Genomic DNA, 16,698 nt, shown 5'->3' with positions numbered 1-16,698 from the left:
GGGTGGGGACATTAGTATGGGCGTGCCTGGGGTGGGGACATTAGTATGGGCGTGCCTGGGGTGGGGACATTAGTATGGGCGTGCCTGGGGTGGGGACATTAGTATGGGCGTGCCTGGGGTGGGGACATTAGAGTGGGTGTGGACATTAGTATGGGCGTGCCTGGGTTGGGGACATTAGAGTGTAAGCTCCTCTGGGCCAAAGCCTGATGTGAAGGGTTCCCTGAATTATAATGAGCTGTGGAATCGTATCGATTGATGATGTCACTGCATTGGGAGTATGACCCTTGTGTTTCCTCATTAGGTACCTGGCAGAGAGGGGTCTATCCCGGGGCTCCGGAACGGCTGTGTTCCCTGCTCTGTACGGCCCTGAAGAGAGGGACAGGGAGTACGCTCGCTGGTGTCTGGATGACTGGGCGGGGAGGAGTGGCCATGATGCTCCAATGATTGCGTATGATGCCCTGTTAGGAGCAGGAGACTCATGGGAGGAGCTGTGCAGCCGTTCCATGTTCCATGGAGGTGAGCCCATCCAATCCTATCATCAAAGATACATAAGCAGGCTTTGCTTCCTACTCAATAACGATACCGATTGGTATGTTCGGGTTTGCCTTCCGAATGTCGGCTTTGCTGCTACTGACAGACTTCATCTGTAAATGTCATTTTGGCTAAAGTTACATTTTAAGGGAATTTCCTCCAATCACAGGCTTGCTGGGTAGAATCTGCACTTCACTGATGACTGGTTGACCAGCACGGCTCTTTATATGGCAGACGCAATCTTCAGCAGCTTCTCATGTTTTTCCTCTTCCGTGTTCAGGTGACAGCGACTCCACGGGCGTGATTGCCGGCTGCTGCTGGGGGGCTCTGTATGGACTGTCAGGGGTGCCGAAGGGGAATTACAGCGAGCTGGAGTACAGAGACAGACTGGAGAGTGCAGCTGGATCGCTCCACAAGCTGGCCTGGCCCGGGCACTGACGGTGAAGGAGCCGCGTGGCCTCCAAGCTTGCGGACCGATACCTATAGAGACTCGGCCTCAGCACCACACTGGGCTGGATCAATATCAGTCCAATAAAACACCAATTCATGGACTAATGTGTTCCTAATTTGTCAGCCCACCCAAAGGTGACACTCCGGTGATAGGTGGAGTCTAATGGGTTTGGTCACCCATAGGGTTCCTCTATCTCAGGGGTGCCCATTAGGTAGATGGTGATCTATGAGTAGCTCTCAGAGCTGATGCTGGTGGATCAGGAAGGGGGGGAAGGGCGGCCCCTTTATTCCATGTTGGTATATTTATCTCGCTGTGCACACATGATTACCTATCAGCCCGAGTCTGCTGAGCCGAGCTCCCCCGACACCTTTCTGGAGGATACTGGGGGTTGTAGTGCTATGTATTACATCAAAGAATATTAGTGTACACAGCAAAATACAGCAAGGTGAGCCCGGGGAGAGGGCGCGAGGAGAGACAGCCAGGGGATAGAGAGCGCGAGGAGAGACAGCCAGGGGATAGAGAGCGCGAGGAGAGACAGCCAGGGGATAGAGAGCGCGAGGCGAGACAGCCAGGGGATAGAGAGCGCGAGGCGAGACAGCTAGGAGAGACAGCCAGGGCAGACTATTGGTGGTATCCCCCCCCCTATAATTGAATTGTCTATTCCCGCCCACTGTGTAGATTTGGGTGTTCTGAATCTTGTTCCATGTCTCCGTAATATAAAATCCACCAGGAAGGACGAGGCCCCTCCAATGACCGGGGATACCATGCAGCAGCACATACTCAACTTTTACTTAGCTCATGAGCGCTAGCACATGCGTGGACGGGGAATCGAGCCCCACACCTCCCAGAAGTACAAGTATTTTCTTCCCTTGGGGTAACTGAATGGAGTGATGGGGCAGAGAATGAAGGGCGAGTATGTGCTGCTGCGAGGAGGCATTAAAGAGAACCTGTTGCTTTGCCATGCATTGCCAAAGAACATATTTGCAGTATTGTAAGTCAGGAGCGGGACACATTTGGGGAGCCAGGTGGCCAATGCCGCTTACAATTCACATCTGGTGCCTAACTTTTCAGGTGTTCTCTAGCTGTTGTCACTGCAGGAGGCTCCTGAATTGGACTGACTGGTATTAATTTGTCCAACCCTGGTATAAGTGTACTCAGGTGAAAAAATACTTGAGCTTGAAAGTTTTGGATTTCCTCTTACTCGCTGCCTCTGTGACAATGGTCACCAGGACATATAGAGAGGGTGAATCTACCCAATGGGGGCTCGAGCAGTAATAAAAGTATGACACAGGGTCTAACCCTTATTCTGTAAAATAAAAAATCGTTCTCTACATACACTTTAATGTTGGCAATATTCGGAGCCATATATAGAAATATGGTCGCCCCTCGCCAGCCATTAATGCCTTTTTTTGTCACCCTTGAGAGGCCGGCAGGGGCTTGTCCTATACCCAAAGCTGCCAGTGAATCCAGGAAGAAAAAGCCGGTAGCACTCCATTAAAAGTCAATGTGGATGTAACTTTGTTGTTCTGGACAAACAGACACGGAGTCCTTGCCTGGAATGTCCTCCTCCGACTCGTTTCACCCAAAAGACTGGGCTTAGTTGTAGAGAAGGAGGTCCCAGGCAGGGACTCCTTGTATGTTTGTCCGGAACAGTAAAGTTACATCTGCATTGAATTTTTGGCTGCAGTGTTCGTATTTAGAAAAACACTGCTGTGCAGATTCTTAATGGTGGTCGGATCGCGTCTGCTCATTTGTCCACCATCTACGCTGGAGGCCTTTAGCCCAAGCAGGAGAACATCAGAGGGCCAAATCGATCCACAACCTATGTTATAAACCAACCAAACCAAACTAACTCTAGACACAGCAAGCAGAAGTGTGACTCAACAACCCCCCCCCTACCCTGGTCTCTTAAAGCACAACTCCACCCAAAATATTACAGCCCCCGTCAGGTGTTGTCAGTGACCCTCTGAAGTGATTTCCACTCACTTCCTGTCGAGATGGGAATTCTTTTCAATGAGGATGAAGACAAAAGCACATTTTTTGGTGGAGCGGATAAGAACTTTATTGGTACACACGACTTTCTGTCCCATTGAGGGCCAAACTCCACTATTTTTGCAAAAAAAATGAGGGAAAATAGAAATACTCTTCAAAAGGTCAGATAACAAAAACAAAAAAGGAAAAACAAGGAACAGCCACTCGTCTTTATCTTCAAAATGTTAAAGGAACCGGTGGACTGGCTTATGAAAATGCGCTCCCAGTAGGGCGGAGCAGGAACAGCATGTGACTGGAGGTCACGGCCATGAGAGGTGCACCAGAAGTGAACAGGTCCAGACTATAAACTCCACCAGGGAGATCGATCAGGGTCCCCCGGGTCTTGGAGAGAAAAAGAGAGAAGAGTGAGCGCCTGTTGAAGGGGTCAATGTAGAGGCAAAGTAGAAGTAAACCCAATCACTAAAATCTCATGGTGAGCATTGGGGGGTGGGGTGCCTGCAAAAGTGTGTCTCAGTGTAGACTTGTGCCAAACATACATAGCAATATTTGCTCCTCACAACCACCCTTGGTTCACCATAGGACGTTCTTCTGCACCCACCAACAAGAATCCATGACCAGGTGGTAGGGTGGTCCAATAACCCGTAACCAAATGTTCTCTACAGTCTTCCCCATGTGTTGGAGATGCAACCAGGCAAGGAGAACACTATTCTATATCTTCTGGTAATGTCCGAGAACACATTGGGAAGAATGGCTACCAAATTCACAGGGGGCTACCTTGGGGGACCCCCCTCGCCAGGCAAGGGGAACACCACTCCATATCTTGTAATGTTCACAAACCTATTGGGAAGAATAGCTACCAAATTCACAGGGTTATTTTGAGGGATCACCCCTCCCTTGCAAGGGGAACACTACTCTATATCTTTTGGGATTGTCCATGAACTTATTGGGAAGAACAGCTACCAAACTCACTGTGATTATGATTATCTTAAGGTATCCCCCCCCAAGGGGAACACTACTCTGGTAATGTCCATGAACTTATTGGGAAGAACAGCTACCAAACTCAGGGATTATCTTGAGGGATCCCCCCCTTCCCTGGCAAGGGGAACACCATGCCATATCTTTTGGGAATCTCCATGAACTTATTGGGAAGAACAGCTACCAAACCCCAGGTAAGGAGAAAACTACTCCATATATTCTGGCAACGCCCATTTTTACTAACACTATGGCACGTTATTAAAAGAATATCTACCAAACTCCCAAGGTTTACCTTTGGGGGTAACACCACCACCTTCTTCGTCAATCCTCCACCCAGGAAACAATATAAAACTCTTTTCCTATTCCCTTCCTAAATGCAGCAAGAACAGGTACACCAATAAAATGTAGCACTGACCCGTCCCCCATTGGTCAATGGGATTCTGTGATCAAAGAAATTAATCTTACGGAGGATCTAATTACAGTTTGCAAGGGAGGAAAATTCCGAAAAAAAGACACCAAACTTGTGTGTATATAATACCAGGGCACATGAAGCCATATCTATCAGAGCACACAGCAGATCATTCTCTCTCTCTCTATCCATCTCTCTTTATCCATCTATCTATCTATATACACTGAGTGGCCGGATTATTATATACACTGAGTGGCCAGATTATTATATACACTGAGTGGCCAGATTATTGTATACACTGAGTGGCCAGATTATTGTATACACTGAGTGGCCGGATTATTATATACACTGAGTGGCCGGATTATTATATACACTGAGTGGCCGGATTATTATATACACTGAGTGGCCAGATTATTGTATACACTGAGTGGCCGGATTATTATATACACTGAGTGGCCAGATTTTTATGACCACCTGACGTTTGTAGGCAAATTAGCTATAATTTGGCGCTGAAGTTGCTAGAGGGCCAGACCATTATACACAGGGAAGCGGGTTGTTTACCACAACAGTAGAAGTGATTTGTTTCTGAAGATACGGGGAAACAACGCGATGTAACAGCCTTTGAGCGCGGGATGATTGTTGGCGCTCTGAGCCATGGAGCGAGTATCAGCAAAACAGCAGAATTCGTTAAATGTTCAAGAGCGGCTGTTGTTAAAGTGTTTAAAGACCGGACTGTCAGCCAAAAATCTGGGTCTGAACGTGCGAATTGTGGCCGTCAGCGACTAGTCAATGTTAGGGCAGAACGGGGGAGGGGCAAGACTGGTACAAGACAACAGAAGGGCAACAGCGCAGTGTCAGATTCCTCGCATCACCTTTCACCATCTCGTGGAGTCACGAAGTACTGATGGGGTGGTCGTAATAATCTGGCCGCTCAGTGTATATCTCCGTGTCCTGATAAACAAAGGCTTTATAAAATATCTCATTGGCTGCTTTTAATACTCCGGTACCCTGGGCTGAAATCTGATGATCTATCACAGCAACATCTCATCTATATATATACATACCATGAATGAATTGCGATCAATAATCCGGCACATGTTGATGTCACTTCCTGCTGCGACCATGTGACCAGCGCCCAGCCAGCGACAGCCATAAATCTATAAGTCGGGAATAGCATTCAGAGATTTTTACACCTCAAGGCAGATTTATAAAGCTATACAGGGAACAATGAGGAGAGTGGTTCATGCCAATCAGAATCCAGCAGCTGAGCCCAATCGGGAGAAAGACGATTACTGATTGGCTGTTAAGGTTCACCGCAATGTCTGTGCTGCTCTTTGACTTATTAAATACATCCAGGACATTCACTGAAGAGTTTATTAAGATTAGACACATATTTGATTAAAAGTTGGTAACTCTGATCCACAAGGTCCCAAGCTACACACTACAGTCATAGGTGCCGGCCACACTGTCATCACTTCCCCACCTTATCTCTTCTATTAGGTCATAGTAAGAGGTGAAACATATCAGGTTAAGGAGTCTCTCTTCCACTGGTTACAATAAAGCTGGTTTGGAGGTGCCACTGGAAGCTGCTTGCCCCCCAGATTCAGACACCTACAGTGTTTCCCCGAAAATAAGACCTAGTGCTATCTTCGGGGATTTCTGTAATATAAGACCTACCCCGAAAATAAGACCTAGTGCTATCTTCGGGGATTTCTGTAATATAAGACCTACCCCGAAAATAAGACCTAGTGCTATCTTCGGGGATTTCTGTAATATAAGACCTACCCCGAAAATAAGACCTAGTGCTATCTTCGGGGATTTCTGTAATATAAGACCTACCCCGAAAATAAGACCTAGTGCTATCTTCGGGGATTTCTGTAATATAAGACCTACCCCGAAAATAAGACCTAGTGCTATCTTCGGGGATTTCTGTAATATAAGACCTACCCCGAAAATAAGACCTAGTGCTATCTTCGGGGATTTCTGTAATATAAGACCTACCCCGAAAATAAGACCTAGTGCTATCTTCGGGGATTTCTGTAATATAAGACCTACCCCGAAAATAAGACCTAGTGCTATCTTCGGGGATTTCTGTAATATAAGACCTACCCCGAAAATAAGACCTAGTGCTATCTTCGGGGATTTCTGTAATATAAGACCTACCCCGAAAATAAGACCTAGTTCGGGGTAGGTCTTATATTACAGAAATCCCCGAAGATAGCACTAGGTCTTATTTTCGGGGAAACACGGTATATGAGCTGTGAGGTGGTCAGTGACACACAGGGATAAATTTATAAAATGAAGAAATAAAGTCACCAGCACGCCATATAGTGGTTTAGCAATAGTCCATTTAATGACACATTGCCATTCAATGCAAGCGCTTTTGGGGCCTCAAAGGGTCCCCTTCATCATTCTGAGCCTGATGAAGGGGACCCTAAACCACTATTTGGCGTGCTGGTGCCTTTATTTCTTCATTTGAGTTATTCACGATGCCATCCGTGTTCACTACAAGCACCCACCCATCTACACGGGTCTCTTGGATGTTCCGGTAAGGAGTGCAGCAAGACCTCTGGTTCTTAATATCTATAAAATGTTCGCAGAGGCATTCCGTCTGTGCAAAAACTTGCATCCCATTATGGCCACTAGATGGAGCCGGGGAGCATTGGAATCTCCTCAGCTCCATCTAGTGGCCATAATGGGGAGTGAATGTAAAAGATTCGCACAGAACGAACGGCTCTGCGAATGTTTTATAAATAAAATTGAAGTACATAGTGCTGGCAAACATATAACCAACGCCCTTATACCCCAGATTTGGGGCTCCATTTTTAAAACTCCCACCTCTAGATGGCGCTGACGAGTTAAGGATGTATACTCATCAGCGCCATCTAGGGGCACTAGTGCCGTGCAAATAGCATCCTTCCAATAAATGAAGCGTACTCACCCGGGAAGGACCCCTAAAATCGTCGGGAATGGTGGTGATCTTCTGTCCGCTCTGAGAATCCCAGATCTGTACAAGGCAAGAGGAAGTGATAACAGTGAACACCACTGAATTCAACATGTGAGCTCCAATAATGTCTTCTGTCTATGAGATAATTAGTGCACCCCCCCCCCTTCCCCATTCATCCACACTCTCTTCTAACTGATCAATGGCATAAAAACTAAACCCTAAATGTCCCTTTTATTGACCTAAATCCACAGTCATGTGACATTCGGATCCCTGGTTGCCTCCCAGTAGGTGGGGTCCTTCTGCATGATCTAAACACTTCCTATTGGCTGCTTCCTCTTAGGATCCTGAAGGGAGTCTGCAGATGATGACTCCAGCCCAAAGGGACCTCAGGGGGGGAGGGGGTTGGCTGGCATGGGCACATCTACAGCGCCGGGAATACCGGTCCCCGGAACCGAGAAATGGTACCAATGTGGGACGCAAATGGTCAACTTAGGAGAGTAACTCCCCCAAAACACACAAAGAATGCAAATAGGTTAGGTGTGGGGCCCGGATTCATTCTTGGAGAAGGCTTTAACCCTATCATAGCTGGTGCAGAGGAATAAGAAGTGTGCGGCCAGTGTTAGACTCCCTGTTGCTCTCTATCCCTGACCTTAGGTGTCTGCTGAGACTTGTAGTTCTTCTACCAACCTGATCTAGTCCATCACTTGCCTGCCCCTCTTCCCCCTTCCGTATTCCCCCCCCATCTCACCTGCAGGTTCTCCTCCTTCCTCCATGACCCAATCAGAATCTGTTCTGTGTCCGGATCGATGTCCAAAGCATCTCCGCACACATGGGGGCCCGAGAGTCTCCTGGAAAGGGGGAGAGATGAGACATGTAGTCACCGGAACACACAACACAGCAGTGACAAATCTCATCCTACACACTGAGGCCAGCCAAGGCAAAGAGCCATCTACACAATCTGTTCAATCGGTATCCAATCCCGTGGGCCCTCGCACCGGGGGAGCCTAAAGGAAATTGTACAATTAGATTGTAACACGTGTGGCCAGATCGCTCCGCACTTACCTTAGGGAATGTCTCTGCCTGATGTCCCAGAACTGCAAAACACACAAAGAGTATTTATTATCCCGGCCGGACGTCAGCAAGGGGCCTAAGTGCACGTCATGATGTACAGACAGCCATTATACAGGCAGATCCCGGCTGGGGGGAGGGGCCGGCAGGGGGCTGTACATCGCTTCCTGATAACATCACAGCACCCGGCCTCATTACTCCTCTCAAGAGCCCTCAGCCCTGATGCAAGCAGTGGGTCGGCTCTTGGGAGGAGCTATGCAAATATCAAAATGCCTGTGTCAATGTAAAGGAGCAGAATGTTAATAGGCAGGGAGGTATTTGCATGAAGACCGACTCTAGGTAACAGCCACGTGGGGTGCGGAGTCTCCATGGACCTAGAATCCAATGATTGCAAGGGGTGGGACAGGGACAGTCAGGCTGGGGAGGAAAGTGCTAGATGATGCTGGACGTCCCCCTGCAGCCAGGAAATGGGGCGGAGCTCTATCTGACTTGCTGCAGCCTCTAATGTACATTGTGAGAAGCTCCCAGTGTGCAGTGACATCAGAGGAAGAGGAGAGGAGCCGGTACAACTGTGCAAGACTGAGGGGAAGGCCGGAGACTGAAGGGAAGGCCGGAGACTGAAGGGAAGGCCGGAGACTGAAGGGAAGGCCGGAGACTGAAGGGAAGGCCGGAGACTGAAGGGAAGGTCGGAGACTGAAGGGAAGGTCGGAGACTGAAGGGAATGATGAAGCCCAAAGGCTGAAGCGAAGGTCGGAGGCTGAAGCAAAGGTCGGAGTCTGAAGGGAAGGCCGGAGACTGAAGGGAATGATGGAGGCTGAAGAGAAGGATGGAGGCTAAAGGGAAGACCAAAGGCTGAAGCGAAGGTCGGAGACTGAAGGGAATGATGGAGGCTGAAGGGAATGATGGAGGCTGAAGGGAAGGTCGGAGGCTGAAGGGAAGGTCGGAGGCTGAAGGGAATGATGGAGGCTGAAGGGAAGGCCGGAGGCTGAAGGGAAGGCCGAAGGGAAGGCCGGAGACTGAAGGGAAGGCCGGAGGATGAAGGGAAGGCCGGAGACTGAAGGGAAGGCCGGAGACTGAAGGGAAGGCCGGAGACTGAAGGGAAGGCCGGAGACTGAAGGGAATGATGGAGGTTTCTCCCCATTTCCTGTCCCAGTGACCACATACTGAAGAAATTCTCCATACATGGCATAGTCAGGAGCGAGGTTCTAACCCCTCACCGCTTTAATTAAAAAAGTGTTTCTCTTTTTCATTCTGTCTCCATCAGAGAGATTTTTCCGTCACTTCCTGGTCCGGTGACCACACAAGACGTGAAAAGAAATCTCTCCCATTAGACAGAATCCCGACAAAACGGAGACTCCTCCCCTCTCCACCCGAAACTAAACAAAACACAGTGTTGTCCGTAGTCCCACTTTCCCTGATCAGACTCCGGGGGGGGTATTGTGTTACCTGGACGGTGTTGTCCCAGCCCCCAGATATGAAGTTCCGCTCATTGTACAGGTGGAACTTCAGAGCGAAGATACGAGAGCGGTGACCGTCCATCACAGACGGGGAAGGGCTGCGGAAGACGGAACGAGGGGTCACTTCAAATGACAAAATGTTTGTTTTTTTTAGGTGACACTGAAAATAGTGACAAACAAAACAAATAAAAACCAACTAAAAAGATAAATGTTTAAAAAAATAGAAATAATAAAAAAAATCAGCATGGGGAGGAGTTAATTAGGGTAAACAAAGGGTTAAAAAGTTCATGTAATTTTATAGGTATCTATCTACCAGTAGCTGCCTCATTTCCCACCCTCGGCTTATATTCGGGACGGCTTATACTCGAGTATATACGGTATTTGATTTTTTTTTTCTTGTATTGTCTCTTTAAGTGATGCAGATGAAAGGTCTGACCTCTGACCTCCATCATATGAATGAAATACAATGTAATGATCCACGACACCCGCAGACTGTGTCACACTACACAGGAGCGGCTGTATATTTGAGGGCTGCTCGCGCTGTGTAAAACAAAGCCGATCCCGGCTGTCATTTTGACAGCTGGTAATAGCGGTGGGCGGGGAGCTGGACGTAAGGGATTTGTTCTACCAGTAGGGATGCACCGATACTAGTAATCGGTGCCGAGTACTCGCCCAAATGCTCCGATGCCTAGCCCGATACTCCCGGTATCAGGACGCCGGGCAGCGCGTCATTACACGCTGCCCGGTAAGCCGGCCGCCACGTCATTACACAGCGCCTGGCTTCCTGATTGGCCAGAAAGCCGGCTCCATGCTTTCTCGTCCCCTAGTGAAAACCGCGTGCGAGTCATTACACGCCGCCTGGCTTCCTGAATGGGACTTCCGGTACTCGTACTCAATACCAAAATACCGGTAGTGGTGAGTCCCTACCTACAAGCTCAGACGAAGTTTCTTAGGACGGATCTCTTACGTCCAAAACTCTCAAAGGGATAAAAGCCTCATATAAAAATGTTTCATCAGATGTTCAGTATTCAGTGACTGCATGTTCCAGCCATTGCTGGCCGATCCCTGAACATCGCAGTCACATGTCCGGGTCCCTCTACAGCTTCCGCCGTGCAGTAAAAGGTAATCGATGAGCTGTGACTCTGGATTGTACGGCCAGAGGTGACGGGGAGTGAAGGGATCGGGAGGGAGTGAAGGGATCGGTGGGCGATGAAGGGATCGGTGGGAGATGAAGGGATCGGGAGGGAGATGAAGGGATCGGGAGGGAGTGAAGCGATCGGTGGGAGATGAAGGGATCGGGGGGGGATGAAGGGATCGGGGGGGAGGGAAGGGATCGGGAGGGAGTGAAGGGATCGTGGGAGATGAAGGGATCGGGAGGGAGATGAAGGGATCGGGAGGGAGTGAAGCGATCGGTGGGAGATGAAGGGATCGGGGGGGGATGAAGGGATCGGGGGGGAGGGAAGGGATCGGGAGGGAGTGAAGGGATCGTGGGAGATGAAGGGATCGGGAGGGAGATGAAGGGATCGGGAGGGAGTGAAGCGATCGGTGGGAGATGAAGGGATCGGGGGGGGATGAAGGGATCGGGGGGGAGGGAAGGGATCGGGAGGGAGTGAAGGGATCGTGGGAGATGAAGGGATCGGGAGGGAGATGAAGGGATCGGGAGGGAGTGAAGCGATCGGTGGGAGATGAAGGGATCGGGGGGGGATGAAGGGATCGGGGGGGAGGGAAGGGATCGGGAGGGAGTGAAGGGATCGTGGGAGATGAAGGGATCGGGAGGGAGATGAAGGGATCGGGAGGGAGTGAAGCGATCGGTGGGAGATGAAGGGATCGGGGGGGGATGAAGGGATCGGGGGGGAGGGAAGGGATCGGGAGGGAGTGAAGGGATCGTGGGAGATGAAGGGATCGGGAGGGAGATGAAGGGATCGGGAGGGAGTGAAGCGATCGGTGGGAGATGAAGGGATCGGGGGGGGATGAAGGGATCGGGGGGGAGGGAAGGGATCGGGAGGGAGTGAAGGGATCGTGGGAGATGAAGGGATCGGGAGGGAGATGAAGGGATCGGGAGGGAGTGAAGCGATCGGTGGGAGATGAAGGGATCGGGGGGGGATGAAGGGATCGGGGGGGAGGGAAGGGATCGGGAGGGAGTGAAGGGATCGTGGGAGATGAAGGGATCGGGAGGGAGATGAAGGGATCGGGAGGGAGTGAAGCGATCGGTGGGAGATGAAGGGATCGGGGGGGGATGAAGGGATCGGGGGGGAGGGAAGGGATCGGGAGGGAGTGAAGGGATCGTGGGAGATGAAGGGATCGGGAGGGAGATGAAGGGATCGGGAGGGAGTGAAGCGATCGGTGGGAGATGAAGGGATCGGGGGGGGATGAAGGGATCGGGGGGGAGGGAAGGGATCGGGAGGGAGTGAAGGGATCGTGGGAGATGAAGGGATCGGGAGGGAGATGAAGGGATCGGGAGGGAGTGAAGCGATCGGTGGGAGATGAAGGGATCGGGGGGGGATGAAGGGATCGGGGGGGAGGGAAGGGATCGGGAGGGAGTGAAGGGATCGTGGGAGATGAAGGGATCGGGAGGGAGATGAAGGGATCGGGAGGGAGTGAAGCGATCGGTGGGAGATGAAGGGATCGGGGGGGGATGAAGGGATCGGGGGGGAGGGAAGGGATCGGGAGGGAGTGAAGGGATCGTGGGAGATGAAGGGATCGGGAGGGAGATGAAGGGATCGGGAGGGAGTGAAGCGATCGGTGGGAGATGAAGGGATCGGGGGGGGATGAAGGGATCGGGGGGGAGGGAAGGGATCGGGAGGGAGTGAAGGGATCGTGGGAGATGAAGGGATCGGGAGGGAGATGAAGGGATCGGGAGGGAGTGAAGCGATCGGTGGGAGATGAAGGGATCGGGGGGGGATGAAGGGATCGGGGGGGAGGGAAGGGATCGGGAGGGAGTGAAGGGATCGTGGGAGATGAAGGGATCGGGAGGGAGATGAAGGGATCGGGAGGGAGTGAAGCGATCGGTGGGAGATGAAGGGATCGGGGGGGGATGAAGGGATCGGGGGGGAGGGAAGGGATCGGGAGGGAGTGAAGGGATCGTGGGAGATGAAGGGATCGGGAGGGAGATGAAGGGATCGGGAGGGAGTGAAGCGATCGGTGGGAGATGAAGGGATCGGGGGGGGATGAAGGGATCGGGGGGGAGGGAAGGGATCGGGAGGGAGTGAAGGGATCGTGGGAGATGAAGGGATCGGGAGGGAGATGAAGGGATCGGGAGGGAGTGAAGCGATCGGTGGGAGATGAAGGGATCGGGGGGGGATGAAGGGATCGGGGGGGAGGGAAGGGATCGGGAGGGAGTGAAGGGATCGTGGGAGATGAAGGGATCGGGAGGGAGATGAAGGGATCGGGAGGGAGTGAAGCGATCGGTGGGAGATGAAGGGATCGGGGGGGGATGAAGGGATCGGGGGGGAGGGAAGGGATCGGGAGGGAGTGAAGGGATCGTGGGAGATGAAGGGATCGGGAGGGAGATGAAGGGATCGGGAGGGAGTGAAGCGATCGGTGGGAGATGAAGGGATCGGGGGGGGATGAAGGGATCGGGGGGGAGGGAAGGGATCGGGAGGGAGTGAAGGGATCGGTGGGAGATGAAGGGATCGGGAGGGAGTGCAGAGATCATAAGAGCACAGACCTGGGCTGGCAGATGTTCACACACATCATGTTCTCCGCGTCGTACACGAGGATCTCGTCGCCGGATCCCGCTGTTAGGAAATGGCGGCCGGAGGGGCTGAAGGTGGCCGACAAGGTCTGTCTGTCCTCCTGCAGGGAGCGCACACAGCTCTGGGTGGAGAGGTGCCAGAACTTCACCTGACCCCCCGCATCTGACACAGGAAGGAAGATCAGATCATCGACATTATTGAGAGACGAAATGTGACATACAAGTACCGCCAGAACCCGTCATAGTCAAAGAGAACCCGTCATGATCCAAGAGAACTTGTCATGATCAAATAAAACCTGTCAAATATAAAGAGAACCTGTCATATATAAAAAAAGAACCCGTCATGATAAAAGAGAACCTGTAATATATAAAGTGAACTCGTCATAGTCAAAGAGAACTTGTCATGATCAAAGAGAACCCGTCATATATAAAAAGAGAACCTGTCATATATAAAAAGAGAACATGTCATAATCAAAAATAACCTGTCATGATCTAGGAGAACCCGTCATAGTCAAAGAGAACCGTCATGATCAAAGAGAACCTGTCATGATCAAAGAGAACCCGTCATGATCAAAGAGAACCCATCATGATCAAACTTTAGAACAATGCGCTCACATGTGGCCAGCAGCAGGTCCCCCTTGGCACTGGGTCTGCTGGGGTGGAATCTGAGCGCTGTGACCGGAAGATGATCTGTAATCGATTGCCCATCCTTCAGAGTGTGTACACAGCTTCCATCAGACACCATGTATACCTGCAGAGACACATGACACCCGTCTGACCGTAGAACTACAGATGACGCCAATACAGTGTACAGAGATCTCTTATTTGCCACATCACCGGATGTATCACATACCGATATACAATGTTATGGGGACAGGTTATAAAATGGTTTCTCATTGTAGTGAAATCTGGGGGCATGAGCAAAGCACAGATTCCACATGAGCAAAGCACAGATTCCACATGAGCAAAGCACAGATCCATATAAGGACACCTCCTCCTAATACCTTGATGGTGCCGGTGATGAGTCCTGCTGCCAGCAGGGTCCCCGATGGGTTAAACTGACAGCTTAGGACCTCCTCGCCGCAGTCACTGGAAGACAAGATGGAGATAAACTTCTCATTGGTATAAAATTTTGGCTTAGAGAAGATTTCACTGGCAGTTGGGCTCAGGAGTCGGGAAGAGGGGCGTCCTGGATTCACCCTCAGACGCGGCGTCACCAGTAATCCGGACATCTCTCAGGTCCTTCTATTTCCTATACGGGCAGCATCCAGACAAATGAACGTATGACGAGGACTGCACACAGATATCACACAACTGTGGACTCCGTTCTACCGAAATCCAACTCCAAACCTAACATACCCCGATGTGGGCAGACCATGGGGACACATCTGTTAAAGGAACCCTCCATGATGAAAACATAAAGCTGCCTCTGCTGACCTCTCCTTCTGAAAATGCCGGGGGCCTGTTTCAATACTTTGGGTTCGATGACCCAGGACAATCATGGAGATAATGACTTCAGGCCCCTCTCTACATCTTTTGTATGATTCTTCCAGATCAGGGACTCAAATATATTAAAGTGGACCTGACCTCTAAAGAAACAGCCCCACACCCTCCGCAGATCTGTACTTACCAAGATCCGGCGCTGCTCCTCTGTTAACATCCAGCACTGCAAGTCTCTCCTGGCCGGCCGCATAGAAGTCTATGGCGTTGTAATGTGCAGGTGCAGCCAACAGGTGGAGCATTGCGGCCCTGGATGTATGTAATAGCAGTACCGTGCCCTTCAGATCTTGGCAAGTACAGATCTGCAGAGGGGGAGGGTGGGATTGTTTAGGTCAGGGGCAAAAAGGATAAGTGCACTTTATTTTAAAGTGCACTTTTCCCTCAGGGGCCCCTCTACATCTGTGCAGTACATTGACTTGCTTCATTTGAATAGACTGCCTAAAGCAAAAAAACAAGACGCATGCATCATTTTTTAGCAATGCATCACTCCAGAGTGCATGATTGCGTGTTGCTTCTGGGAGCCATTCAGCATTGCGGCAGCATAACGGTGTGAATCTGGCACAAACTTTAGTATTTGGGGCCCCAGGAGCTCTTACCTGGGGTCCCCATCACATATATAGTCCTCCATTGCCATCAACAAGCCATTCCCATCCCGTCTCCGGATCTCACCTTCCCTCATCACATCACCCTGCAGACACACAACGCCCATTCACTGACAGCCATCTACCTTACCCAGGAGCTGACACTACAGACCACGTGGTTTGCGGCTGTTTACATTCTTACCCTAGCTCCACCCCTTCTTCAGATATACCTTGCCCAACCCCGCCTTTCTTTTCATATGCCCGCCCAGGTCCACCTGCTCCTTCGTATAGAAACCACGCCCATTGAATAAAATCCCCGTCCAGCTGTAGCTTTTTATATGCTGGCCTAGCTCCACCCCTCCCCTCCCCCCCTTCGCCCTCAGCTGTCTTACTCCATGAATGCACAACCGATCTTTTTTCCCGGAGTACCGTTGTCACAATCACGGAGCTCCCCTCCCCCTCTGTCGCCAGCTAACACGATCAAAGCCGTGCCTCGTTTGGTCCAATATGTCCACCCCCTCCCGCCTTCAGTGATATTTAGACTCCTCTCCGGTGCGTCACGGCACACAGCCGGGATGCAGAAGCTGCGGTCCCTCCACCATAGTGCTCACCGCTCCGCTCTCCTCAGCGTCTTTCCGTCTCCTAGCAACCGGTAGGGCGTGACGTCAGGGGCGGGGAAGTACTATAGGGGGCGGGAGGCGCCACAAGCAACCGAGGGCGTCACTAAGGCGGGAGGCGTGGCTGTAGGCGGCTCCTATACAGGTTCCCATGTGCTCACAAGTCATTTGTAATACGATGTTGTCACCGATCGATGAACCCCCCCCCCAATAATTTCTTGATGTTCTAGATAGCCGGTGCGTGGTGTGTCCATTGCCTAGATACCTTGTGCTGAACGGTGTCAGAGTTTCTGCTCTGAGAAAGTTGGGAGGTAAATACCTGTACTGTATGGCACCCCCAACCCAGTGCTACATGGTCCCCTCTTGCCAGTACTGCATGCATGATACCCCTCTTTAGTTGCATGGTCCCTACACATGTCCTGCATAGTTGTCTCCCCACCTACACTGCATGACTCCCCCATCCCACTTGCACTGCA

The 16,698-nt window shown here is 50.9% G+C and overlaps 2 protein-coding genes across 2 annotated transcripts in view; one reads left to right on the top strand and one right to left on the bottom strand.

Annotated features, from left to right (window-relative positions):
- LOC108789187 (protein ADP-ribosylarginine hydrolase-like) overlaps positions 1-991 on the top strand; it is a 5,812-nt gene extending 4,821 nt beyond the window's left edge. The window contains exons 7-8 of the mRNA XM_018559136.1: positions 302-516; positions 812-991. Coding sequence (XP_018414638.1) covers positions 302-516; positions 812-969 — 373 coding nt within the window. The 3' untranslated portion in view covers positions 970-991. The remainder of the gene's footprint in view (positions 1-301; positions 517-811) is intronic.
- Positions 992-3,220: 2,229 nt separating this feature from the next.
- Positions 3,221-14,756, bottom strand: LOC108789139 (uncharacterized WD repeat-containing protein alr3466-like). The gene is made up of 9 exons (XM_018559076.1): positions 14,529-14,756; positions 14,140-14,275; positions 13,498-13,687; positions 9,820-9,928; positions 8,368-8,399; positions 8,054-8,153; positions 7,300-7,365; positions 5,423-5,515; positions 3,221-3,355 (listed from the first exon to the last, which is right to left on the bottom strand). Exons 1-9 carry the CDS (start codon positions 14,754-14,756, stop codon positions 3,221-3,223), a joined length of 1,089 nt encoding a protein of 362 aa, XP_018414578.1.
- Between the last annotated feature and the right edge of the window lie 1,942 nt (positions 14,757-16,698).

Source organism: Nanorana parkeri, unplaced genomic scaffold, assembly GCF_000935625.1.
Source record: "Nanorana parkeri isolate BGI_ZX_2015 unplaced genomic scaffold, ASM93562v1 scaffold379, whole genome shotgun sequence".
NCBI classification, from domain to species: Eukaryota; Metazoa; Chordata; class Amphibia; order Anura; family Dicroglossidae; genus Nanorana; species Nanorana parkeri.
Note: the sequence above shows the minus strand (reverse complement) of the source record. Positions and strands in the feature narration are given on the sequence as shown.